This window comes from Bufo gargarizans, chromosome 6, assembly GCF_014858855.1.
Source record: "Bufo gargarizans isolate SCDJY-AF-19 chromosome 6, ASM1485885v1, whole genome shotgun sequence".
NCBI lineage: Eukaryota > Metazoa > Chordata > Amphibia > Anura > Bufonidae > Bufo > Bufo gargarizans.
The window spans coordinates 330879267-330906110 of record NC_058085.1 but is presented as its reverse complement, the minus strand read 5'-3'; the positions used below and the strand labels follow the sequence as shown (position 1 = coordinate 330906110).

Here is a 26844-nt window from a genome sequence, read left to right as displayed (position 1 = left end):
CTGAGTGTTTAAAGGGCATCTGTCAGCAGATTTGTACCTATGACACTGGCTGACCTGTTCCCTGTGCACTTGGCATCTGAGTTGGTCCCAAGTTCATGTGTGCCCGCAGTGCTGAGAAAAATTATGTCTTAATATATGCAAATGAGTCTCTAGGAGCAACAGGGGCGTTGCAGTTACACCTAGAAGCTCTGCCCTCTCTGTACTTTGACAGGACCAGGTGTGATGACATTTACACTACCTGGTCCTGTCGAAGTGCAGAGGGTGTGGAAGTTGCAGAGAGAGCAGAGCCTCTAGGTGTAACGGCAACGCCCCCGTTGCTCCTAGAAACTCATTTTCATATAATAAATCATCATTTGTCTCAGCAATGCGGGCACATATGAACATGGGACCAACACGGATGTCTTCAGCTGCCAAGTGCACATGTAACAGGTCAGCCAGTGTCATAGGTACAAAGCTGCTGACAGATGCCCTTTAATTTCAGCTACCAGCGTATGGAAAGAGATTAATGCCATATTATCACTTATAATATGAATTTATCTCCACATATTCATGTTAAGTATCTACCAGATAATAAAAATGAGACATACAAACATGCACACAAGGAGACAGCACACAAGATTTACGAACATGTTTCTATATTTATTGCTTATGCAGCAGTGGGGCCTATTTACAAAAATAATCCTCAATGTAAAGGACAGTTATTATATACAATGGAGGAAAAGACAACAAAAAAGAAACATTAAAAGTAACAAAGGCAAAAAAGTGACATGGACCGGAGGGAATGTGAATACTGAAGGCAGCAGAGTGTCAATCTCATAACTGCATTAGAAATCAAGTCAGTCAGAGGAGTCCTCCAGGTGAAATAATGAAGGGCAAGAAATGCAGAGGAGGTCGACACGCTTCTGTATAAAACAACTGAGCATAATTTTATCTGTCAGACGTCTATCAACTGACGGATATTGAAAGCTTGGGAGGATGTGATAAAATCTCCCCCAGCCCTACAGTCAGTCATAGTTATCTCCCCTTAACATCAATAACGCTATTCATGAGGCAAGGGAAAATTAATAAAAAATCTTGGTGCTGGGGGAGGAAAGGCAGGTGAAGCTGCCTCACTTGGGCTTTGTCTCGGCGTCTGTCACTTGCCGTATGAAGATAGCATCTTCGGGGTGTTCAATGTCATCCATTTCGTACATGTAGGAGGCAGCAATTGCCAGAGTGTTGCCGTCGTTACTGAAGGCCAGGGACGCAATACTTGTAGGGTAGCGGTGGAACTGGCACAGACGCTTTTTGTTGAAAGGATCCCAAATATTAACAAAGCCATCTGAACCACCTGCAGATTGTAAGGAAAGAATATGTTAGCACTTTTACATCAGGCCATAATAGTGTAGAAAATTCACTGGAGGTTTGGTGGTTAAATGGATAAAACAAAAAAAGGGAAGGGGTGGCCAGGTCACAGCCGACCTATGGAAGGAAAAAACCGACCTGTGGCAAAAGTGTTGTGTAAGCTGTGGAAGGACACTGCGTTCACAGGGTAGATCTGTTCAATGTTGTTCTCCTTCAGCCGGTGACACTTGAAGGCGTATTTCTTCTTCTGGACTTCCAAGCTGGGGTCTAAATATTCAACAGCAACTCTTCCTTCAATAGAACTTAACACATAGCCCTACAATAAGCAAAAATGGGAAAATTAGAATTATTTGCAACAACAAAGAAATATCCCTTTAAACATTGTTGCAATATTTTGCTCAGATGCAAGGTTATGGCATGTCGCTGAGATATGCCATTACTTTATGACTGGTGGACAGGGTAGCAGGGTCACGGTTAGACCTCCAGGAATGCAGCACTGGTGTAACACTGCGCTCCCTTCACTGCACCCCCTGGATACGCGCTGTGACAGGTGCTGCAGTGCATTCCCATTCTGGTCACTGGTGTCTGTACAGCCAGAGGGAAGGGGAAAAAACTAAAGAACGTTACAACGGTGCTTGATTCACTTCGTTATAGGTGGAGATGCCACCGGTCAGAACACTACCAAAGGTGATGGCACATTCTAGCAATATAACACGACTTTATAATGTAAGAAAAACATTTAGATAGCATTTGCAAATCGTTAATTTAGATGACTGAAAGACTCAAAATAAAGACAAATAAGTTGTTGGGTCACATACGTGACTGTATGCCGCTGTTTCTAAGGTCAACAGGAAAAATGTGAACAGCAGTTGTCTTTATTAACAAGGAAAGACCATGGTATAACAAAGAAATCTGTTTAGACAGATCCACGGAGTGAAAATCAACCTCCCCGAGTCCCTATAAATATGCATGGATGGTTTAGGGCTCATGCACAAGACTATGTATTTCGCAGTCTGCAAAAAATATGGACGACATCCACGTGACATCCGTATTGCATCAGGTTTTTTTTTGCAGATCCATTTTAACACTGCCTATCCCTGTCCACAAAACAGACAAGAATAGGACATGTTATATTCTTTTTTGCGGAACAGTCATGCGGACATACGGAAACGGAATGCACACAGTCATTTCTGTTTTTCTGCGGACCCACTGAAATTAATGGTTCTGCATACGGGCCTCAAAAACGGAACGGACGTGGAAAACAAATACGTTTGTGTGCATGAGCCCTTATGATAGGGCCCTGTTCACTCAGTGCCTGAAGCCAAAAAGCCACTGGCGGCAGCACTGAATCTATTGGCCATTTATTCCAGCAGTTTAAAGGGAGTCCGTCACCACATTTGACCCTATTAGACAGATCCAATAGCGTTATATGTGCCACCCAGAAGTTTAAAACGGTACCCTTGTTGCATATACCGGAGTCTTGTTTCAGCCAAAAATGAACTTTGTAGGTTCTGTAAATGCGCCCTCTCAAGTACCCAGGGCGGCGTCTCAATCTTCCGAGCCCAAGACCGGACCTCCCCAACGGCTCATAACCCCGCCCTCTGTGTGCCTCTGGGCGGGCAGAGGCACACGGAGGGCGGGGTTATGAGCCGTTGGGGAGGTCCGGTCTTGGGCTCGGAAGATTGAGACGCTGCCCTAGGTACTTGAGAGGGCGCATTTACAGAACCTACAAAGTTCATTTTTGGCTGAAACAAGACTCCGGTATATGCAACAAGGGTACCGTTTTAAACTTCTGGGTGGCACATATAACGCTATTGGATCTGTCTAATAGGCTCAAATGTGGTGACAGACTCCCTTTAAAGCCATGTCCTTTCTTGGTGCCCTGTCCAGCTCCATTCAATGTGAAACCGTGAGCGGGTACGCTGCAGATACCCCAGCAGTTTCAGTTCCGCGATACACAGTGGATTTTGCCTGTGCAAAAATAGCAGGATTGAACAGAGGGAGAGAAGCGGAGATATTTGATAAAGAGGGTTATTCGAATAAATCCTGACAGGACTCTTAGGAAAGGCAGAGTCCAGATTACTCCACCCACAGAGGATGATTGACAGCTCTCATGTATCTGTGTGTACACAGAAGGCTGTCCATCATCCTGTGAGGGCTAGGTTATCAAGACTGTCTGCACTAGTGACTCCTGTCAGGAATTACTCTGCTTTTTACGGAGAAATCCTGCTCCAATGATACAAACCTATAAATCACAGAGCGCAAAAAAAATAAAATAATAATAATAATAGTAATAATAGTAATAATATTATTATTATTATTATTATTACTACTATTATTAATAATAATAATAATAATCAGAAGACAGGTTCACTTTAGTGCAGCTGGCAACTTCTCCATTACCTGCTTATTGGGGAAGGCTCGAATACATCGGGTCTGGTACTTCAGACTCGATTCGCGCCTCTGTTGCACATAGCCCATGTTGCGGAGATCCCATACCAACACTCTTCGGCCTGCGGTACCCACAATCAGCCGGTCTCCAGACACAGACAGTGTATACACCTATGTGAGAAAAGGTTTCAATTTTGAGTGAAATCAGTGGAGCTGAAAAGCAAAAAAGTAAATGGGACGGACAATTCACTCAAAACCTTTTAAACATGTTCCCAAAACAAGAAAAATGAACCAGAACACAATGGCAGAGGGGCCACCGCCTGCAAATTAAGGTTCCTGCGTCTCCAAACAAAACAAGAAGTCCCACAGCATCACATGGCTTCATAAAAAGCAGCAAACCAGTCATCAATTCACACTACTGTGCTCAAGCCTGGGAGCTGCGTGTACAAAAGCAAGTCAATTACTGAACTTGTCAAAGTTTCAGCCTCTGTCCACAGCGCATGGCAGTCGGGTTATATTATAAAGATGGGCTACTACAGCGACTACGAGATTCCTGCCTGAAGGGATAGAGATGAGGATTCATGATTACGGCGAAAATATTAGAACAATCAGTGAACAGAAGACGAGGTGAAGTACAAATAAGACTCCTATACAATGGATTTATGGTTTGCACTGAGGACACAACAGGTAAAGCGCACCAAACCCAATACCAGTAACACAGTCTAAGGGGTCATTCAGACAACCGCCCTGTGTTTTGCAGTCCGAAAATTGCAAAATACAGATGCCGCCTGTGTGTGGGAATGGAACAGGTTGCTCAATCTTTTTTGCTAGGCCTGCAGAACGGAACAATGGATTACGGAACGGCTGCAGACTCAGTCGTCTGAATGAGCCCTAAATAATATTGTAAGTATCAAAGACACTGCAACTCATCCGGTTTTACCGGAAATCGCCCTGTGTTTTGCTTCCCTCACCCTCTGACCTATATTTTTCAATACGTTTCCCCAGGTAGGGTGGGCGCAGCAGCTACATTAGCTATTATCTATTTGCCCTCTTTGCTCCCAGGTCTAGTTCTGACCTTGGTCTTGATACCATCAAGCGGTGCCAAGAGCTGTACAAGAGCCAGGAGCAAAGTGGGTATGTTTATTAGCTGGTGTCTAAATGTCTTTTTATCTGATCTGGGTCAGATATTAATAGAGAGGGTCTGAATTATTATAGGAAATTCAAGTATATTTTATATAAAAGGATGGATTTAAAGCACACCCGTAGAAAAGACCACCCTTTTTGCCACAACCCACTGTTCGATTATCACAATATGAAGGGCCCCTCGAAGGCAGACATCTCTGTATTACAACTTGAAGACCTGAACCCCCCCCCCCCCCAAATGCACTACAATTTGCATTCAGTAAAACCTGTAAGTTATGCATATACACCTCTGCATTTTCTGACTTCAGCTGTACAGGAGGAGGTGTTATCAGTGATTGATCGCATTCCCTCTGCAAGTGTGTATACAGATATAGCTGTCCGTCACCAACAGCTGTTCATAGGGGTCGTCTTAAATTCAGAAAAAGCAGAAATATAAATGTATAAAATAAGTTTTACCAAATCTATTTTTCCCGTAAGACTACCCATCAATCTGCTCAGCTTCTTCCGCTCTATAACATGCTGCTTATAGACTGCAATGCATTTTGTGGTGACAGGTCCTCTGAGATAAATCCTTCTGCCATCAACTGCCCAGGCACTATATAAGAAGCTGTAAGTCCAATTCTAGACAAAAATGTATCTGTTAGATTCATAAGAAATCAGAAGCGCAAGGATGCACTGTACGGTAGGCCCCATTTATGTTTATAGGTGCCCCTGGGATCCAATCATGCAGAATGTAGAAACTCATTCACATACAAGGTGGGATGTGACAAAGGAGCTTTTCACGGTGAATGTACACACAAATACAGTCACAGCTAGAAGACAAGTGAAGGGGTTACAGCAGGCTATGCCAGTTTGTGAACTGCTGGAAAATTATAAATGAATGCAGCGGCACTAGCCACTTTACACTAATGCCACAGGTACGACTGCTGCCACCATTACCAAGACGTACGGCGACCATAGCACGGGTGCAGGGGGGCGAGAAAGAATAGTTCTAATGAAACGGTCTCGCTGAGAATGCTAAATCTTCTTCACAAACTGGTGTCACACCTGGATTGGAAGTAGTCTTTCTAGCCACCAGTTTCATCAATCATCCCAAACCATTGTGTCAAGCAGCAGTATGGACGGACACATAGATCAGGAGTATGAAAGAAAGGGAAAAAAAAGCAGGGATGAAGAAACCTGCCACGCCGGGCTGTCTGAGCCAATAGGTAGGCGGTTTCCCAGTGGCCGTCTATTATGTGCTGTCCTGTCAGCTATTCATCACCAGCTTTTACTGGCCACATACACCCATAAATCAAACCAAGAAACAATGCAATTATTCTGCTCTGCACAAAGGTCTCGCCAGAAGTAGATTCAGTCGTGATGGGGTAAAAGTGACGGCCATTTAGATGGAGTGCAGGCCCTGTAATGATGGCTCCAACCTGGTCAGTATATTTAAGGGGAAGCACAGGCACAGAAGTGCGGTGTTGATTTAGTGGAAGGAAAAGCTTTCCTGCTTCGTCTTGACACAGTAACTTAGTGGAAAATATGAAGGAGAAAAGGATGTAATAACTTAAATGCTAGCGCTATAATCTTATGTGAGGTCTGCGGAAGAAACAATTGGTTTTAGCCCGGCACTGAACTTACGCTTCACAAACACCGAAATATGATGGAAGAAAGGCAGCAGTGCGGCAGAATTTAACACATTTACTAAAAAAAGATAAAGTGTAGCACAATTTAAAAAATAAATGCAGTAGTGATGTGTACAATATGTAGCAAGAACAAGCAAACCTTATCAGGCTGAGAAAACGTTCCAGCATTACAGGGCGTCCGTGGATCCCATAATTTCACTGTCTGGTCCCAACTACCCGTCACCATAACGTTCACCTCGGGGCAGAATTCTACACATCGAATGGGGGCATCATGAGTACCAACCACGGTTTCTGCAAAACAAAATATCACAAAAATCTAGATACTCAAGGCCATGTAATCTTACTTTACAAATATAACACTGGCAAACAAACGTTCGTACAGCCATCTACACACGGGTACAGGTTTAGCAATAGAAAATATACAAAATCCGTATTGTGCTACTTGCGGACTTGATGCGATTTTGCCCTTCCATTGAAAAGGGTGAAATCCGCACAAAACACAAAAAAATAAAAAACAACCCACAAAGAAATGACATGCTGCTGCTTTCTAAATCCGCACTGCAGGTCTCAGTTTCCACACGCAGGAAAAAGGCAATGTGTAGGAGATTCTACAAACCTCGTACACTTTGCTGGTACTGTATTACTCTGCGGTTTTCCCACACAAGAGTCCATGTGGGAAAAAACTAGTGTAATCTGCAGCTTGCGCAGGTAGACTACATGTGCCGGCAAATGCTCATTTGTTAGCCAGTGCGAGCATGAAAGGGCTTGATGGCGAGCAGCACATCTTCCCAGGTAAACATGGGATGTGCTGCAGACAATCTAAAAAAAGTACAGGGGTTGAGCCGTTGTTCGCCACCCATACACTTTCCAATGGCCTAGGTAAGGGCCTTTGGAACAAATGCCAATTGACTGGTTTAATCTTAGATCAGGGCTCATAAAAGGACCCTAATACTGGACATTAAAGGAAGAGGAGCGACTGTGCTGAAGGCCACAACAGGTAGCATATTGCCGCAGGTCTTATGAGTAGTGTTTGAGATCCAGTTTTAAAGGGGTCGTCTCTCCTTGCTTGTTCTTGGCGCCCTCACAGCTCCCAGGGCCTCGATTCCCTGCTTGCTGGGGTGGAGCTGAAATATTAGATTGGTGGCACAGCGAGCAGGGCAGGGAGGATGCAACCCCGCCCATTACTTGTGCAAGGGCACTCCCGAGGCTGCTAGTGTCTTAGAATCATTAGCATCCTCAGGGATCCTAGCAGCTTGCAGTACACTAACTTTACAGACAAGATGGCCGAGAGTGCCTGCACAAGAACATGTGCGAGCACGCTCCCATGAAACCCGTCCACCACAGCGGCCAGCCGATAGGGTTTCTGTGCTCCAGCGCAGCCACCGCTGATAGCATTACAGCGGTGGCCGTAACCCTTAGAAACAAGTATGAGATTCGGGGTTGATTGTGGAGGAAAACATGGCAACAGAGGCAAAACTGAACTACATTGCAGAAACAATCCAAGGACTAGAAGGAACTGTTTAAAAGTTGATTGAGGCGAGTCAACCTATTTAATGGCCGCAGTGCTGTATTTGTAAAGGGAAGCAATGTATACTTTTTGCTCAGAAATACTCCAATAGCCACTGGATAAATATTACCCTGGAATATCTCACAAATTATTTGAAATATATATTGAAAAAAAGAAATGCATCAGAAAGGTATTTAGGAACAGGGTTTAAGACAGTAAACTGAATGGGTGAAGGAATACTTAAGCTGTGACTCTACAGCTTAAAAAAATAAAATAAAAAAATGTATATATACACACACACAAAACACTTTTTTTTTTTTTTACACAATGGAACTCTATGGAGGACCACAGGTTTTGCATCCCTGGTCTGAGGCATCTGTTTAATGTATACATTAAATGGATAGGGAAAAAAACATGATGTGCACCCACCCTAACCCCATAATCTCTATATGGCTGGAGGTACAGAAACATGTGTCCCCCATGTAATGATTGTCAATGGGGTTGCGATGCGACTTACTGAGATTGCGACAGTCACAAAGAACCCAACTGACCTCAATGCAAGTCACGTGTAACATATGTCTTGGTTTTTATGATAGCTCTTTGCAAATGTTTTTGGTCATGTGACTTTTGAGACTGTCACCCTACCCCAAAAAAGGGCACCTCATTGGGGAAAAACAAAAGAAAAAAAAAAAAAAAAACAACATTCATAAAATGGACAGCTAGGACCTCGTCTTTGTGCAGGTAGGAGACATTCAGGGACAAACTAAGATATTTAGAAATGACGTGGAGATAATAGGCCAGCATCCACACAGATTCCCAACCGTCGGCAGCCGATGCACACTTACCGCCGTCTGTGTTTAGGTCATGCATTTTTAACTGATGATCCAGCCCTCCGCTCCAGGCATGAGTAGGATCCTACAATACAAAAATAAACACGTTACGTGCAATTCAACTGGTCACGTTGACACAATAATGGTGAACCTAAAAATACAAAAGACCTACGTAGAAAGAGCAGTCAAGGACGGGACCAGCATGCTGGTACTTCAGTCTCATTGCGTTTGCAGGAACATCATAAAGGCGGACAGAAGAGTCCCAGGAGGAAACCAGTAAGAACTGGGACGTGTTTGGACTGAACTTGACGGCAGATATTCCATCATCAGGGGCTTGATTCAGCTTAAATTCATTGGAGCCAGTCATCTAAAATGGTAAACCGGAAAGTATTCAGAAACATGACGTATTCCAGACGGCTGCACAGGCCACTGAATCAGTGTACATAAACCATAAGCAAAGAACTAGTCTCTATTAAAAAGTGATGGCCTGCCGCTGGGATAGGCCACCACCACGAGGACGATGCAGGGCAGCACTCCTGTCACACAGGTAATCAGAACATTACAGCAAAGTCTCATACATTGCTGAATATATTTGTGCTGCAGTTTCCTGCACAGGAGTCAGAAGCCTACAGCACTGCAGCGGCTGTGGAACTACAATTCCCAGCAAGCATGCTTGCCCACTTGTTTTTGGAACTCCCACAGAAGTGAATGGAACATGCTGGGGTCAGCAGTGTCACAGCGGCCGGAGGCTGCCCACACCAGCTTGTAGTATCTTAACACCTGGTTCACACTAGGCATTTTAGGACACTTTATTTGCTTTATCTTGCTGCATTTTCCCCAATACCGTCTACGCCTTCCAATAAGTAATGGATATTTTGAAGCACTTTTCGCCCACAACATGTAAATTAACTGGTTAGTGTTGAAAGCCTGCTAAAGGGGTCGTCTCCCTTCAGCAAATGGCATTGATCATGTAGAGGGCAGTACTACAAGGCACTTACTAATGTATTGTGATTGTCCATATTGCCTCCTTTGCTGGCTGGCTTTGTTTTTTCCGTCACATTATACACTGCCCGTTTCCAGGTGTTACGACCACCCTGCAATCCAGAAGTGGTAGTCGTGCTTCAACACTATAGGAAAAAGCACCCGCCTGTGTGCGCTCTCACATTCCCGGCCACCAGAGAGATCAGCCTTTTTTTTTTTTTCCCCCCCTAGTGTGTGAGCACGACCACCACTCCTGGACTGCAGGGTGGTCAAAACCATGGAAACGAGCAGTGGATAATGTGATGGAAAAAATGAATCCAGCCAGCAGAGGTGGCACTATGGAAAATGACAATACATTAGTGTCTTGTATTCACTTTCTCTACATAATAAAGGCTATTTGCTGAAGTGAGACGACCCCTTTGATGGATGTGCCTCCTGTGAAGGTGTCCAGCACACAGTGCCAAAGGCAGGACTGGGCTGTCACACTGCAGAGATGCCTAAGAAAATATAGAAGAAGGAAAAATAAAAAAAATAAAAAAATATCTTTTTTTATTCCCTATTAGGGACAGTCCTCTCAAAATTATATGATATCCACTACACTTTTAAATAAGAAATCCCGATGTATCCTGCTAAGGAAAAAAAATAAAAAATTTGGGCCACCAAACAAAATATAAAATGGTTATATTTACCAAAACTAAGTTTTCTACACAGATAATAAGCGAGCGCCGGCCGATACTGAAGTGTAGTTTGATCAGCAGATCGCTTCTCTGAGAGATGCAAGTAATCATCGTGAATCCTCCTAATGAGGCCTGTTCTGGTGGCAACTATATTAATAAATGAGCAAGGAATGTCTTCCCTGTAACGAGATCTGTCACTAATTACTAAGTATTTTAACCTCCTAAATTACCAGAAACTAAGATTGGTTTAAACAAGACATATGTCTTTAATAAGCAGAGGCCGCTATGAAGCCACTAATAAAATAAAAGAAGCCCACTAACGCAACTCATTTCCTCTCGGATCAATAAAGTAATTATATACTACAGACGTTTAAATAAAAATATGCCAGTGGCTTCAAGCAAATTTAATTTCACAGATTCTCTTCTACCAAACAGCCTGCACAAACAGGACCCTGTCAATTAACCCTGCTTCTGGTCCAGAGATCTGCTGGTAATTGCCCTGTACAGCAGCCCAGGCTTATTATATCAAAGGGCCGGGTAAATACCCAGGTGCACCAAGGAGAAGGGACATGTAATTCCACTATCTACTCCCATCGTCCACTAAAGCCGAGAGGAGGATCACCCGCAAAGACCAAACAGTGCAATGTAAAATAATATTAATGGACTGTCATCAAGATTTACATTGTACCATGCATACAAGCAGAGGGGCCCCGCTGTAACATAAGAGGTCACAGAGGGGCTTCCTCCTCCACCATGATGATGGCCCCGGACATAGGGATGTTCACTGCCCTGAGAAACCAGAACGAGCAGACCGTGACGGCACTGTGGAGGTTCTCTCTCCTATGAAGGGCGTGCGAGACCCAAAAAGCACATGAGCACTTAGAACTGGCAATGATCATCGGAATAAGGCCTCGTGCACACGACCTCCGTTCCGTTTTTTTGCGGATAAGATGGTGACCCATTCATTTCAATGGGTCAGCAAAAAAATGCTGATAGTTCATCCGTTTGTGTTCCGCGTCCGTGTTTCCCTTCAGACAAAAAAAATAGTGCATGTCCTACTTTTTTCACATTTGCGGACAAGGATAGGCATTTATTACAAGGGATCTGTGGGGGGGAAGAAACGGATCCTCAAAAAAAATAAAGGATGCCGCATCCGTTTTTTTGGGCGTACGCACAATTTGCGGACGCAAAAAACAACTGTTGTGTGCATGAGGCCTAATGGAGCACTCTAGCCAAAACAATTTAGCACTTGAGATTGGTGGGGTCCGACCGCGACTACCCAGAGACGATCGCCAGAAGGAGGGATCCCTGTTTACCTGTACGCTAAGCGGCAAAGTTTGAATAGCACAGTTACAGAGCATGTGCCCTGTCACTCTAAGGCTGCATGCACGTGACCATATGTGTTTTGCTGACTGCAAACAAAACAAAAATAAAAAATAAAATGCATGACGTACGTTTCTTTTGTGGATCCATTGTAACAATGCCTATTCCTTGTCCGCAAAACAGACAATAGGACATGTTCTATTTATTTTTTGGCGGGACTACGGAACGGACATACAGATGCAGGTAGCACACGGTGGGCTGTGTGCATTTTTTTCGGACACATTGAAATGAATGGCTCTGCTTCCTATCCGCCAAAAAACTGAAACAAAATACGTTACGAACCATGCCTACTCTACTCTTGTTCGCAAAATATACATGAATAGAACATGGTTTATCTTTTTTTTGTGGGGCTGTGGAGGGGAGCACAGTGCCTTGTCCGTATTTCTGGTGGCCCCATTGAAATAAATGGATACACAAAAAACGCAGTTTGGATGTGTTCGGTCAAGTTCTCACTTTGTATTTTTGCACTTTGTGCATGGACCGCACACAGCAGCGTATACAGTCCATACCAGTCTGTAGTATATAACCTTCTTATTGTGTCAGAGTATAAGGATCCATGTGGCGGTAGAGTAAAGGCCAATAGCTCTGCCCATCATGAATTATCTGCCATCTCTTCTGTCTTGACTGGGAGATCTAGACTTCAGACAATTTGTGAATGAGTCTACAGCAGGGAAACCCCATTACACTGTACAGTCCCCTATACTGGGCCCACCCCAAGATGCAGAACTGGCAGCTGCAGACGTATGGACAGAATAACGGAAGACGATGCCCCGGAGAGGTCTGCAGCTCTCAGGACACCATTTCTTGTGTTGGATAAATCGTCCCGTTGTGGCAAACACCCAAAGTCCTGCGATTCCCTCATGAACAGTCACGATGTTAGGCTGTTGTCAACCGCCTCTCCCAGCCATGCTGAAAACCCAAAATGATGGGCAGATTGTGTCCAGTAAAGAATAGGTTATAAATCCTTGTCACTTGATACATGAGAGCAGTATACGGGAGCAGGAGGGGTAAATACAGCAAAAGAGTGGAGGGCATTTTATTGTTTGACGACAGGTTTTAGAACTCAGCCTCATTCACAGTGTTTGCTCAGTGAGATCATCTCCATTATGTCTTACCTCTGTGTAGCCTCCAATCCTGGTTTTGGATCACAAATCACTGACCAAACACGGACTGTGTGAAAGCGGCTTTAAAGGGCTTTTCCTGGACTTTAATATTGATGACCTACCCTGAGGATAGGTCATCAATATCAGATCGGCGGGGGTCCGACACCTAGCACCCCCACCAATCAGCTGGCCGCGCTGTTCATTGTTTAGCAGGTGTAAACACAAGCTGTCCCATGCTCTTCTACGGTGCGGCTCGTTTCCATACACTTGAATACTACAGAGCCGTCACATTGAAGTGAATGGGACGGCTTGTAATTACACTGCTCACTACTGCAATGTCGACTGCGAGCAGGTGAACAATAAAGAAGACAGCGCACGCACATAGCACGGCTTCTCCTCAGCCAACTGATCAACGAGGGTGCCAGGTATCGGACCCCCCGATCTGATACTGATGAGCTACCCTGAGGATAGGTAATATTAAAATCCAGGAAAACCCCTTTAAAGAGGACCTTTCATCGGTCCAAACATTGTGAACTAAGTATCCTGACATATACAGCGGCGCCCAGGGATCTCACTGCACTTACTATTATCCCTGGGCACCGCTCTGTTCTCCCGTTATGTCCTCCGGTATGTTCGGGGACTTGGTTACAATAGGAGGAGACTGCCCTTGTTCTGCTGGGCGTCTCCTCCTCGTAGGCTGTAGCGCTGGCCAATTGCAGCACACAGCTCACAGCCTGGGAGGTTTTTTTAAGTATGGTTAAAAAAATTAAAATGTACTTTCTCGCCTATGACAGCACCCCTGGAGAGACCGCCCGAGTCGGTTAGCGGTTTGATAAAGCACTGTCCCAGTACTTCTGCTGCTGCTAAGGACTCCCCCTCCAGTGACTGTCAGGCGGTTCTTCTGAAGACGAGGCCGCAGAGAGACCACTTTTTCATGCGGAGAACACTAGCTCCCTAGTAAGGCGGTTAGGGCTACAATGGGGTTGGAGGATCAGAAGCCACAGCATTCAGTCCAGGATTCAATGTTTGAAGGGTTAGGCCCCAAGAAAAGGAAAATATTTGATGTGCATAAGAACATTCAGGAGGCGACTGTTCTTTCTTCAGTGAAGCAGAAGTATCCGTTCGTTGAGGAATTGTCTGCTCTGTAGCAAAAATGTCCAAAAAGTAGGACATTCAGCCAAATAGTCAGCCATCCAAAAGATCTGTCCGTCCCAGATTTAACAAAGGGTCCTTTAAGGTTAAAGAAATAGCAAGACAGTTTGCAGGTCCGAGCAAGAATAGGAGATTTCTTTTTTCTGGGTCGGGTGCCTCAAAAAAGCAGTCCCAATGACACCAGGGCACCTGTTTGGGGGGGGGGGGGGGGGGGGGTCGCCTGTCCCTCTTTGTACACCAATGGCAGAGGATCTCCAACAGCCCCTGGATAAAGCCAGTAATAGGGGAGGGCCTAAAACTAAAATTCCAGAGTGTTCCAGTAGGAAAATTTGTAATTACAGATTTCCAGTCAGATCCTGTAAAACATTCTGCCATAAGTAAGAGTCCCAGAGCAGGAATTGACAGAGGGGGTTTATTAGACTCTTTCTGGTCAAAAGAACAAATGGCTTTTTGCAGTATGAGATATTTCGTATGGAGTCCATGAAATTGGTAGTGAACAATCTTTACCCGGACTGCTTCATGGGCACAGTAGACCTGAGAGATGCATACTATCATGTCCCCATTCATCCCAGCCACCAGAGGTTTCTGAGGGTAGCATTCCAGTTAGAGAAGAAAATTCTGCATCTTCGGTTCCGAGCATTACCCTTCGGGCGCTCTCCAGGGAGCAGGACATCATCATTATACCATACCTAGAAGATTTTCTACTGGTGGCCCAGTTAGATCAGATTCTCCTGGGTCAGATTGCCTGGTTGAGGAAGGTTCTAGAGAGGCTGGGATGGGAGATAAACCTAGAAAAATCCAGTCTATGCCCAAGCCAGAGATGCAGTTTTCTGGGAATGATTCTGGACTCCACTTCCCAGAAGTGCCTACTACCCCTGCAGAAAGCCTTACTGATCAGGTCAAGAGTTCAGCTTCTTCATTCGTCTCCGTCACTCACCATAAGAGACACCATGTCGGTGCTGGGTCTCATGACATCTTCCCATTCTAGACATGGAGATGTCTCTGTCCTCCCAGACCGTATATTCTTTGGGCTGGTGGATGGATTTAAAGAACTTAGATAGGGGAGTTCCTTGGACCAGGGAGGCAGTTCTCCCTTTAACCACGGGGATGCAAGCCCCTCCGGTTGGGGAGCCCATGTGGAGTCCCTGCTGTTGAAAAGCATTTGGGACAGATCTCTTTCCCAGTTGCACAATTTCATGGAGTTGGATGTGATCAGGATAGCCTTGATACAGAGTCTTCCGGTCATCAAGGGCAGAAACGGTAAAGTTTATTTGGACAACATGACAGCAGTGGCCTATATCAACCTACAGGGAGGGACAAGAGCTCAGGGCTTAATGTATCTCACTCATCAGATTTTCAGCCTAGCCAAAGCTTCTCTATTATCTCTTCCTGCAGTTCATTCAAAAAGGTTCAGACAATGTGAAAGCAGACTACTTCAGTCGCCATCAGCTATACCAGCGAGAGTGGTCCCTAAATCAGGGGATTTTCAACGAAGTAGCAGCTTTGTGAGGTACTCCGGAGATAGATCTCTTTGCCACCAAGTCAAACAGAAAAGTAGAGGTCTTTTCTCTTTCTCCGAAGGAACATCCCAGAGCAGTGGATGCTCTGGCCCAGTCTTGGAATCAGGGTCTTCTATATGCCTTTACCGAACTAAAGCTGCTTCCAAGGGTCCTTAAGAAGATCAGAGAGGAGGCGGCCACGGTAATAGTGATAGTGTAGTTTTCCTGGTACCGCAAAATGTCAATAGCAACACCTTGGGCACTTCCAGATTCCCAGGAGCTTCTATCTCAGGGTCCAGTTTTTCACCCAGAGGTGAGAAATCTGCAGCCGACAGCCTGGTTATTGAAAGGGAGATTTTAAAGAAAAGGGGTCTTTCTGAGGAAGTAGTAGACATTCTGTTAGCCAGTCGGAAAAGGGTCACTTCAGAGATCTACCTTAGGGTTGTGGATGTACTAGAAACGCCCGACATCCCGCTCGTGTTAGATTTCCTACAAGAGGGGTGGAAGAAAAAAAACTTAGGCCTAGCACTTTGAAGGTCCAGATTTCCGCCTTAAGATCCTTGTTTGAATTTAAGTTAGCAGATCACACCCAGATTAAAAGATTTATAACAGCAGCGTCTAAATTATCTCCAGTATGTAAAAATAGAGTCTCCCCCCCTGGGATTTAAACTTGGTCCTCTCTGCTCTCACTTCTGACCCTTTCGAGCCTATCGATAAAATCTCCCCGAAGTTGCTCACCCTTAAGCTTGCCTTCCTGGTGGCCATTACCTCGGCTAGAAGGGTCAGTGAGATCGCTGCCCTCTCTGTTCACCCTCCCTATTTGGTGATCCTGGAGGATCAGAAAGTGATTTTGCCTGATCCTTTTTTTTTTTTTTTACCAAAAGTCTCTTCCCATTTTCATTGTTCTCAGGAGATTGTTTTTACCTTCCTTCAGTGATTCCCAAAAGAATAAGTATGAGTCTGAATTCCACTGTTTAGATGTTAGGAGGTGTATCCTGCAATATCCACAGGTCACTCAGCCTTGGAGATCCTCCTTGCGTCTGTTAATTTTGTTTCAGGGAGCAAGAAAAGGATCGGCAGCCTCCTCTCAGACTATTGCTAGGTGGATTAGACAGGCCATTTCCTTAGCCTACTCTTCTAAGCTAGTTATTCCGACCCTGGGGGTTGGGGCTCATTCTACGAGATCAAACTTCTATCATGGGCAGAGAGAGCTTCAGCCTCTATAGAGCAGATCTGTAAGGCAGCTACCTGGAGCTCTCCAAATAAAAAATTTTAGGCACTATAGACTACAGTTACCTTCTAATGAAGGTCTTTCATGTGGTCGTAAAGTACTTTAGGCTGTGGTCCCAGACTAAAAAAAAAAATTCTTGCCTATTCTCCAGGGGTGCTGTCAAAAGCGAGAAAGAATGATTGGATTACACTTACTGGTAATCAGTTTTCTTTGAGCCTATGACAGCACCCGACTAATTCCCGACCCTAGATAGTTTCTGTACAGGGGTAGCCGTGGAGGGCGCGGTCAAACTCGTAGCTGGCGCATGCGCAATGCTATGCCCGGTCCTGGCAGGGCATCGCAATACCTACTGCGCATGCGCCGGCTACGAATTTGTCCACGCAGCCGCAATGGAAAAGGCGAGGGGAGTAAACGGGCGGGCACAGGCACACGGAGGGTAGGGTTATGAGCCGTTAGGGAGGTCCGGTCTTGGGCTCAGAAGATTGAGACACCGCCCTGGGCACTTGAGAGGGCTCATTTACATAATCTTCAAAGTTCATTTTTGGCAGAAAGACGACTCGGTTATATGCAACAAAGGTACCGTTTTTAACTTCTGGGTGGCACATATAACGCTATAGGATCTGTCTAATATGGTCAAATGTGGTGACAGACTCCCTTTAAGACATATAGCATCTTATGCTGGTCCTCCTCATGTGTCCTAAACTGGGCACATAACTGCCTTTTGCATGTAAAGTGTTTTACTAGTGTGTGTGTGGGTGGGTGAAACAATCTCTCTCCTAAGAGGTCCGGCCTCTGTACTCACTATGAATGCAATGCACTGCAGCGAGGTGGCCGGCCGGCGCGTGACTGACGTCACTTAGTAACGCTCCCGCTTCCTGAAGTGGGAGGAGCGTTACTAAGTGACGTCAGTCACGCGCCGGCCGGCCACCTCGCTGCCGCTCGCTGCAGAGCATTGCATTCATTGTGAGTACAGAGGCCGGACCTGTTAGGAGAGAGATTGTTTCACCCACACCAGTAAAACACTTTACATGCAAAAGGCAGTTATGTGCGCGGGGCCCCTTTATATATAATCGCAGCATTTTCGGGTCGGCCAAATCGCATTTGGCGATTATCGCGATTCGATTATTTTTTTCGATTTATCGTGCAGCCCTAATATATAATAAAAAAAAGATATTAAGGTGTGTTGTTAAGATGTTTTATTCTTAGTTCTTGAAGAAAGGACTGGAGATAGAGGGGATGATCCCTCTTTTAAAAAGGTGGTTCTGGTTCCTGTCCTGAGGAGGCGGTCTCTCCAGGGCTGCCGACATAGGCTCAAAGAAAACCGATTACAGGTAAGTGTAATCCAATCATTTTTACAATGGGACTCTATGGTGAACGAATGCCACTGTATGGTATCAGTCTGAGACATCCGTTTAACAACATATACGTTTTTTGTATACGTTAAACTGATGGGAAAAACGTGAACCCAGCCTAAATGGCCTCAAAGTGGACCCGTCACCACAATGCAATGCTACCTGCAGGCAGCATGTAACTGAGCAGAAGGAGCTGAGCAGATCCATTTATAGTTTTGAAGGAAATTATGGAGTAAAACCTGTGATTTATACAATTTGAATCCCTGCTTTCCCTGACTTCATTGTTCACAGTGATCGATAGCATTCCCAGTATATTCGTGGGTTTGCTCGGGGCAGCCGATTATAGGAAATAAAGCATTTCTTCCCAACAACTGCCTGCTCGTTCAGTGGGGGTGAAGAGCTGTACAGTGATCTCCTCCACAGTATAAGGGCTCATGCACACGACTGTGTGCCCTCCAAGACATACGGTTCGTAAGCGGGCCATATGTACTGGAGCGGCATTGATCGTGAGCATGGGAGAACACAGATTACAATGATGCTGTGGACGTTGGGCCGTCCGTGGGGCTATTGTCCCGCACTCATAAGATCATATGAGTGCAGGACAATAGCCCCGCTGGCGGCCCGACGTGCACAGCATCATTGTAATCTATGACGCTGTGTGCTCCCATGCTCACGATCAATGTCGCTCCGGGACATATGGCCCTCTCACGGACCGTATATCTCGGAGGGCATACGGTCATGTGCAAGAGGCCGAAGGACAAGGGATCGCTATTGCTATTATTCATCCTCATACAGCTGCATTATTTCTGGGCAACAGAGTGCTGTGTAGATGGCACAATCTGCTGCCCAGAAACAATAATTTACTTACCTGCACGAACAACAGTTGTCAGGAACATTCATCCCCGATAATCTACCCAACCATCGGGCCGTGTAAACCTGCCATAAGTCTAAGCAGAGATAGCGGTAAGTCACTGGGGAGATGTTGACAGTCTTCTGTGTAACCTTAGTTTGCCACTTGCAGCAGGGAACTCCAGAAGGCTGTTCAGGTAGAGAACAGCCTGCTGGATTTCTCCAGATCCGCCACTGTCAGATACTACCGCCTTCCCACAGAACCCCACTGACTATAATGAGGTCTGCCAGAGATCTGGCCGCTACCCGGGAAATATGCCGAGGAACGGCCAGACAAACACTGCTGCGCACAGCGATTTTTTTGTCTGGCAGACTCCCGGCATTTTCTATTGGACCAACCTGCCGCAGGTGAGCAAGAAGCCCAAGTGTGTATACAGAAATAGCAGTCAGTGACTGACAACACCTCCTCTGTGTACAGCTATTAGTGACTGACAGCTCTCTCTCTCTATACACAGCACATGGAGTGGTGTTTGCATCTTTTGCAGCCCCAATGAAGTGAATGGGTCCACATTTGACCCGTGTGCATGAGCCCTTACACACAGAATACAATAAAATCTAACTGCAGAGATTTAAAAGTAGAAATTATGTTTTAACAAATGATATATAGTTTTTTGTGTGAAAACAATCTGCTCCGCTCATCCCGCTTTGCGACACTCTGCCTTCAATTTGCATTGTGTTGCATTTCGTGGTGACAGTTCTCTTTAAAGGGGTTGTCCACTCCTTTCAAATTGATGACTAATCCCTGAGATAAGCCCAATACCTGACTGGCGGGGTCCGACACTCCACACCCCCATAGATCAGCTTTTCAGGATTAGCCCTGGTGCTGGGTCCGCAAAGCTCAGTCCTCTGTGCAATGAATGAAGCTGGATACTGCATTCACTTCAATAGGACAGAAAAGTCCACCCCTCATATGTAAGTATTTTATTCCATCTTTTCCTGGGACAACACTGAAGATCTGACCCAATGTACAGCAGTCAGTGTACGGCTTCTATAAGGGTCCATTCACACGTCCGCAAATGGTTCCACATCCATTCCACAATTTTGCGGGACGGGTGAGGACCCATTCATTCTCTATGGGGACAGAAAAGATGCAGACAGCCCACAGTGTGCTCTCTGCAACCGCATTTCCGTGCCGTGGCCGCGAAATTCCGGTCCGCGGCTCCGCAAAAAATAGAACATGTCCTATTCTCGTCCGCAATTTCGTTCCGCATTTTGCTGAACGGAATTGCGGACCCATTCATTCCTATGGGGCACCGCGATGTGCGCACTTCCAGGTCCGCAATTCCGTTCTCAAAAAAAATAGAACATGTCCTATAGAGCATATTCTATAGCGCCGGGAATGTGCGGTCCGCAAAATGCGAAACGCACATTGCTGCTGTCCGTGTTTTGCGGATCCGCAAAACACGTTGGACGTGTGAATGGAGCCTAACAGTGTAAATAACTCAACACACAGCCATTAATGTCTAAACCGCTAGCAACAAAAGTGAGTGCACCCCTAAGTAAAAATGGACAAATTGAGACCAAAGTGTGACGTGTCACCAGTTACCACTGGAATCCTCTTCCACTCCTCCATGATGACATCACGGAGCTGGTGGATGTCAGAGACCTTGCGCTCCTCCACCTTCCGTGTGAGGATACCCCACAGATGCTATAGGGTTGAGGTCTGGAGACATGCCTGGCCGGTCCAGCACCTTTACCCTCAAGGCAGTGGTCGCCTTGGAGGTGTGTGTTTGGGATCGTTATGCCGGAATACTGCATGCGGACCAGTTTCTGAAGGGAGGGGGGTCTCACACTGCCTATTTTAAACAGTTTTTAAAAACGCAGCTAGGAAGTAATTTACCAAGGCGAAGTTTTGCTACACAGAGCCCATACATTTTAATGTCGTATGGAAACAGCATTACAAATGAAGTTTTTTAACTAATCGACTTTGGGTCTACGATCCAAAGCTCGGTTTGCTCAAGTCTACTCAGGATAGGTCATCAGTATCTGATCGGTGGTGGGTGGGGTTACAACACCCAGGACCCCCACCAATCAGCTGTTTAGGAACACACAGCGCCATACATTATACAATGGTTGGGTTTGGCATTGCGCTCAGCCCCATTCATTTCTATGGCCACAGGAAATCTGCGAGCGCCGGTGTCTTCTCATACTGCTGACCGGGGGTGGGGGGCTCGGTCCCTGGTGTCAGACCCTCACTGATCAGATACTGATGACCTATCCATTTGTGTGAGGATTAAAAGCACTTCTCCAGAATAAAGCAGCGGATCTAAGTGCCGTCCATACTGCTCAGCTGGTCCTGCAGGGCCTGGTGCTTGGTCTGATGGGTCAGGCACTTGGCCATGAGCGGCCCAGGATCTTTCATCCCACAGACCACCTGGTGGGCGCCATGTTGGGTTATGGATATTATTACACGTACAGGGCAGAGTAGTCCTGGGTGACCGCCATGTCCCGCTTCGGGATGGAAGGGTATAATGACAAGCGGTAGACCGTACAGCTAGACTGAGCGGACACAGACTGACCCAGAACCCGGTCTCTTTATCACCCACGACCCCCTCCTGACCACTCACCGTGTCCGTCTTCTCTTCACTGTCTCCGCTTCAAACGGCCACCATTTACTGAGTTCCGCGCCCCTTAACAACGAGCCTCCTGATAGGCCGGTCTGAAAAGGTATCTTTGCTGCTCATTGGCTAACTGGAGAATTCCGACAGGAAGTGGATTTTTTTTACGTACCGGAAGTGCCGTGGCGTCATCGGCTGGCTGTCAGCTCTTCCGGAAGCACGTGCCTTTCGGCCATATTGTGGATGGCAGCGTGTGCCTGGTGGTGTGGCGCGATGTAAACTTGTGGAAGGAGAAGAATGTTGTAGCATGAAATGAATGGTTCTCAGCCAGACAGGCTTCTAGGCAGACGTAGTGCTTTACTACACTAAAAATAACTTACTGTGTAACTATACACACGCCGCCTGTAATAATCGGCATGATAGTTTTTTTTTTATTGACTTACATGGAAAAATAATTGGCTGAGCTATGATAGGTTACAATAATAAAAAAAAAACATGCAGCCATAATTAAAGGGGATTTCAGATTTTTTTATCCTCTGGATAGGTCATTATTATCTGAACGGTGAGGGTCCGACAGCCAGGAGCCCCACTGATCCGATGTTTGAGGAGGTGCCGCCATGATGTCACATTCATCGGCCATGTGGTCTGGGCACAGCTCAGTCTCATTCAAGTTAAAGGGGCTGAGCTGCAATACCAAGCACAGCCACAATCCCATAGACGTTTAGTAAGCGCTAAGGAGGCCATGGCCTCCTCAAACAGCTGGTTGGTGGGGTCCTGGGTATCAGACCCCCACCGATCAAATACTGATGACCCATCAAGAGTATGAATCATCAGTATAAAAAAAAAAAGTCGGCAAACCCCTTTGAGACTACGTTCACACTTGCGTTGTTTTCCGGTATTGAGATCCGTTTAGTCCTCATATATTCTGAATGGAAAAAGATCCGTTCAGGACGTCTTCTGCTCCGTCAGCGTTCCGTTTTGTGACCGGACACAAAGCCGCTGCAAGCTGCTGTTTTGTATCCGGTCATAAAAACGGATCCGGCACTGAAAACAATGTAAGGCCTCATGCACATTATCCCCAGTCAACAAAGCCCGCTGCCTTGGAGTGATCTTGGATTCTGACCTTTCCTTCCGACCGCACATCCAAGCCCTTTCCACCACCTGCCGTCTCCAACTCAAAAACATCTCCCGCATCCGCGCTTTCCTTAACTTTGAATCTGCGAAAATACTTGTACATGCCCTCATTATCTCCCGCCTAGACTACTGCAACATTCTCCTCTGTGGCCTTCCATCTAGCACTCTCGCACCCCTCCAATCTATCCTCAACTCTGCTGCCCGACTAATCCACCTCTCACCCTATTATTCCTCTGCCTCTCTCCTTTGCCAACCCCTTCACTGGCTCCCCATTGCCCAACGAATCCACTTCAAAGTACTTACAAATACATATAAGGCCGTCCATAACCTGTCCCCTCCCTACATCTCTGAGCTACTTTCCCGATACATCCCCACACGCTCTCGCCGATCCTCACAAGACCTCCTTCTCTCCTCTTATCACCTCTTCCCACAATCGACTCCAGGATTTCTCCCGTGCATCCCCCATACTCTGGAACTCGCTACCCCAACATATCAGACTCTCACCTACAGTGGAATCCTTCAAAAGAAACCTGAAAACCCACCTCTTCAGACAAGCCTACAACCAGTGACCCTGCTGCCTCCATACCGCCATGACCAACTTAACCCGCCCCTACTGTGTCCTTCTCCCATACCATGTAGATTGTAAGCCCTCACGGGCAGGGCCCTCTCTCCTTCTGTACCAGTTTGTAACTCGTCTTGTTTATGATTAGTGCAATTGTCTATATTATGTATGTGCACCCCTTATCATATGTACAGCGCTATGGAATGAATGGCGCTTTAAAAATAAATAATAATAATAATAAATGCACACAACCGTTTTTTTTTGCGGTCCGCAAAACGGATTTCCGTTGTTCCGTGATCTGTGACCGTTTTTTCTTCCGTGGGTCTTCCTTGATTTTTGGAGGATCCACGGACATGAAAAGTGAAAAAAAAAACTAAGTCAAGTTTGCATTAAAAATGATAGGGAAAACGGACACGGACGCGGATGACTATCTTGTGTGCATCCGTGATTTTTCACGGACCCATTGACTTGAATTTAGTTACGGATCCGTTTTTTTTCCGTTTTGATCACACACAATTATTTGCATGTTGCATGGCATCACCCATCACGTGCCACATGTCAAAGCCTAAATCCCAGCATAGGCCAAAATGATGCCCTATGATGTGAACCCTTCTACCAGACACTGTTCAGCTGACAGCTATTCTTCCTGAGCCACCATGCACATGCACGCTTGGTTCTGCTGGGCATGCATGTGTCCTGAATGGGGGGAGGGGAATAAGCCGCTGTCAAGACACCTCTGGGGGGCTTATCTCCCCTGAGAATCGGGGTTGAAATTCAGAGTATCTGATTACCCTTTCCCCCCACATTATCTGACTTTTTGGGAGGTCTCTTAGGCCCCTTTCACTCAAGCGTGACGGATTAGGTTCGGATGCGTTCAGTGAAACTCGCACCATTTTGCAAGCAATTTAGTCAGTTTTGTCTGCGATTGCGTTCATTTTTTTTTCCGCGCGGGTGCAATGCGTTTTGAAGCGTTTTTCAGGCACGTGATAAAAAACTGAAGCTTCCGGATGCAAAGAGTTTTTCACTGAAGCCCCATTCACTTCTATGGGGCAAGGGCTGCGCGATTTTCACGCAATGCAGAACTGATGCGTGAAAAAAAAAATGTGCACAGCCCCATTGAAATGAATGGGTCAGGATTCAGTGCGGGTGCTATGCGTTCACCTCACGCATTGCACCCGCGCGGAAAACTCGCTGATGTGAAAAGGGCCTTATACATTAGATAGCGAAATCAGTGGGTTGCTATAATGTATATGGGGGTCCTATATACATGGAGAAAAAAGTGCCACTCCATACAACTCTATGGGCGACCCAGAGACTGCCGAATGTGCTACCTGAAGAACGCCCAGCATAGAACACCACAGTCAGCCTCTCCCCAACATGAAGTGGCTGATAACATGGAACAACAGCTGATTTTGGATAGCACACTTAGGCCTCTTGCACACAAACGTGTCCGCCACGTGGCCGTGCTGCGGTGTGGGCCGCAATGCACGAACACCAACCGAGGGGCAGCCGCAGCGGATCCGCCCGTTCCACAAAAAGATAGTATATGTTCTATCTTTTTGCGGAACGAAAGTACAGGACGAAACCCCACGGAAGCACTGCGTAGTGCATCAGTAATGTTTTGTTCCGGATTTGCGGGACCATTTGCATCGGTGTTGTGGAGACATTCATACTTTTATTCCTATGCAAATGAGGAATTGGAGCACCAAAAGGCGGGTTTCACATCTAGCGCTGAGTTCTCGCTCCTTCACAGATGGTAGCAATCATGGCGCTTGCGCACTCCATCTTCTGCAGCTTGCTGAGCAGTGAAGATTTTTAGTGCGCAAGCGCCATGTTTGCTACCATCTGCGCAGGAGCCAGAACTCACCGCTAGATTTGAGGTCCAGCGCTGTCAGTCTAAGGCCTCTTGCACCTCTTTTTTCCGTTTACGTTCCGTTTTTTGCGTTCCGTATACGGAACCATTCATTTCAATGGATCCGCAAAAAAAAAAAGGAAAGGTACGCCTTCCGTTTCTGTATTTCCGTTCAAAAATAGAACATGTCCTATTAGTGTCTGCATAACGGACAAGGATAGTACTGTTCTATCAGGGGCCAGCTGTTCCGTTTTTTTGCGGACCGCAAAATACTGAAAAAGCCATACGGTCGTGTGCGAGAGGCCTAAGGGGAGCGGGGGTTGTTTAGAGCATCAGAGGTGTCTGTACCAGGGGCGACGCAGGAGCGGTGCTCAAACCTCAGAAACCCGCCTCTTGGTGCTCCAATTCCTCATTTCCATAGGATCAAAAGTATGAATTTCTCCACAACGCCGGCACCTACAAAGGAAAGACAGGTGTCGTTTTACACAGCATGATCAACCCTACCAGGCTTTATGCTGGTTGATCCTGGTGACAGAGCCTCTATAAATGAATTTCGTATTTTCCATTAGAAACCATCATAGCTGCTTGGCATTGTGCAGGGGTCGTTACAGCAGAATTAAAGGGGTTCTTTATGATTAATAAATAGTCTACTGCATTTAGCACATACGCTGGGAACATCTTATGGTCACTGTCATTACTGTATCCTCCACTTGGAGCACATCCAGTATTAGCAATGTGTGCACACAAACAGTGTAGTCAAAGTCCAGTCCTAGGCGCCAAATGGCATAGTACAGTATACAGCAGTAAGGCCGCGTTCACACCTCCGGTAGTCAGTTCTGGCAGAGGAGCAGACTAGCAGAATTATTATACCCGACACTACTGGATCCTCAGGGCTCATGCGCACAAACCTATTTTCTTTCCGTGTCCGTTCCGTTTTTTTTTTTTGCGTACCGTATGCGGAACCATTCACTTCAATGGGTCCGGAAAAAAAACAGAAGTTCCTCCGTGTGCATTCCGTTTCCATATGTGGGTATTTCCGTTCTGCAAAAAAATAGAACATGTCCTATCATTGTCCGCATTACGGAAAAGGATAGGACTGTTCTATGTAGGGCCAGCTGTTCCGTTCCGCAAAATACAGAATGCACACAGATGTCATACGTATTTTTTGCAGACCACAAAATACATACGGTCATGTGCATGAGCCCTCATTCACTATAATGGGATCCGGTTGGTTTCTGGCCTAAAAGACAGCATTTAGGCCGGAAAGCTACTGGATCCCATTATACATACTTCCCAACCGTCCCGCATTCTGACATAACTACTGTGAGGGAGCACATATCTGTCATAACTACTGTACGGGGGCGCATATCTGTCATAACTACTGTGAGGGGGGCACATATCGGCATCGCTACTGTGAGGGGGCACATATCTGGGCATCGCTACTGTGAGTGGCACATATCTGGGCATCGCTACTGTGAGGGGGCACATATCTGGGCATCGCTACTGTGAGTGGCACATATCTGGGCATATTACTGTGTGGTGACATAAAGGATGAATAATTACTATGTGGGGGCATTTAGGGGACTGGATGGGATTAGGTGTTTA

The 26844-nt window shown here is 46.0% G+C and overlaps 1 protein-coding gene across 1 annotated transcript; it reads right to left on the bottom strand.

Annotated features, from left to right (window-relative positions):
* Positions 1-624: 624 nt before the first annotated feature.
* Positions 625-21830, bottom strand: BUB3 (BUB3 mitotic checkpoint protein). The gene is made up of 7 exons (XM_044297330.1): positions 21701-21830; positions 9019-9213; positions 8862-8931; positions 6649-6800; positions 3748-3906; positions 1483-1660; positions 625-1330 (listed from the first exon to the last, which is right to left on the bottom strand). The coding sequence occupies exons 2-7, from the start codon at positions 9211-9213 to the stop codon at positions 1110-1112; spliced, it is 975 nt and encodes a 324-aa protein (XP_044153265.1). The 5' UTR covers positions 21701-21830; the 3' UTR covers positions 625-1109.
* Between the last annotated feature and the right edge of the window lie 5014 nt (positions 21831-26844).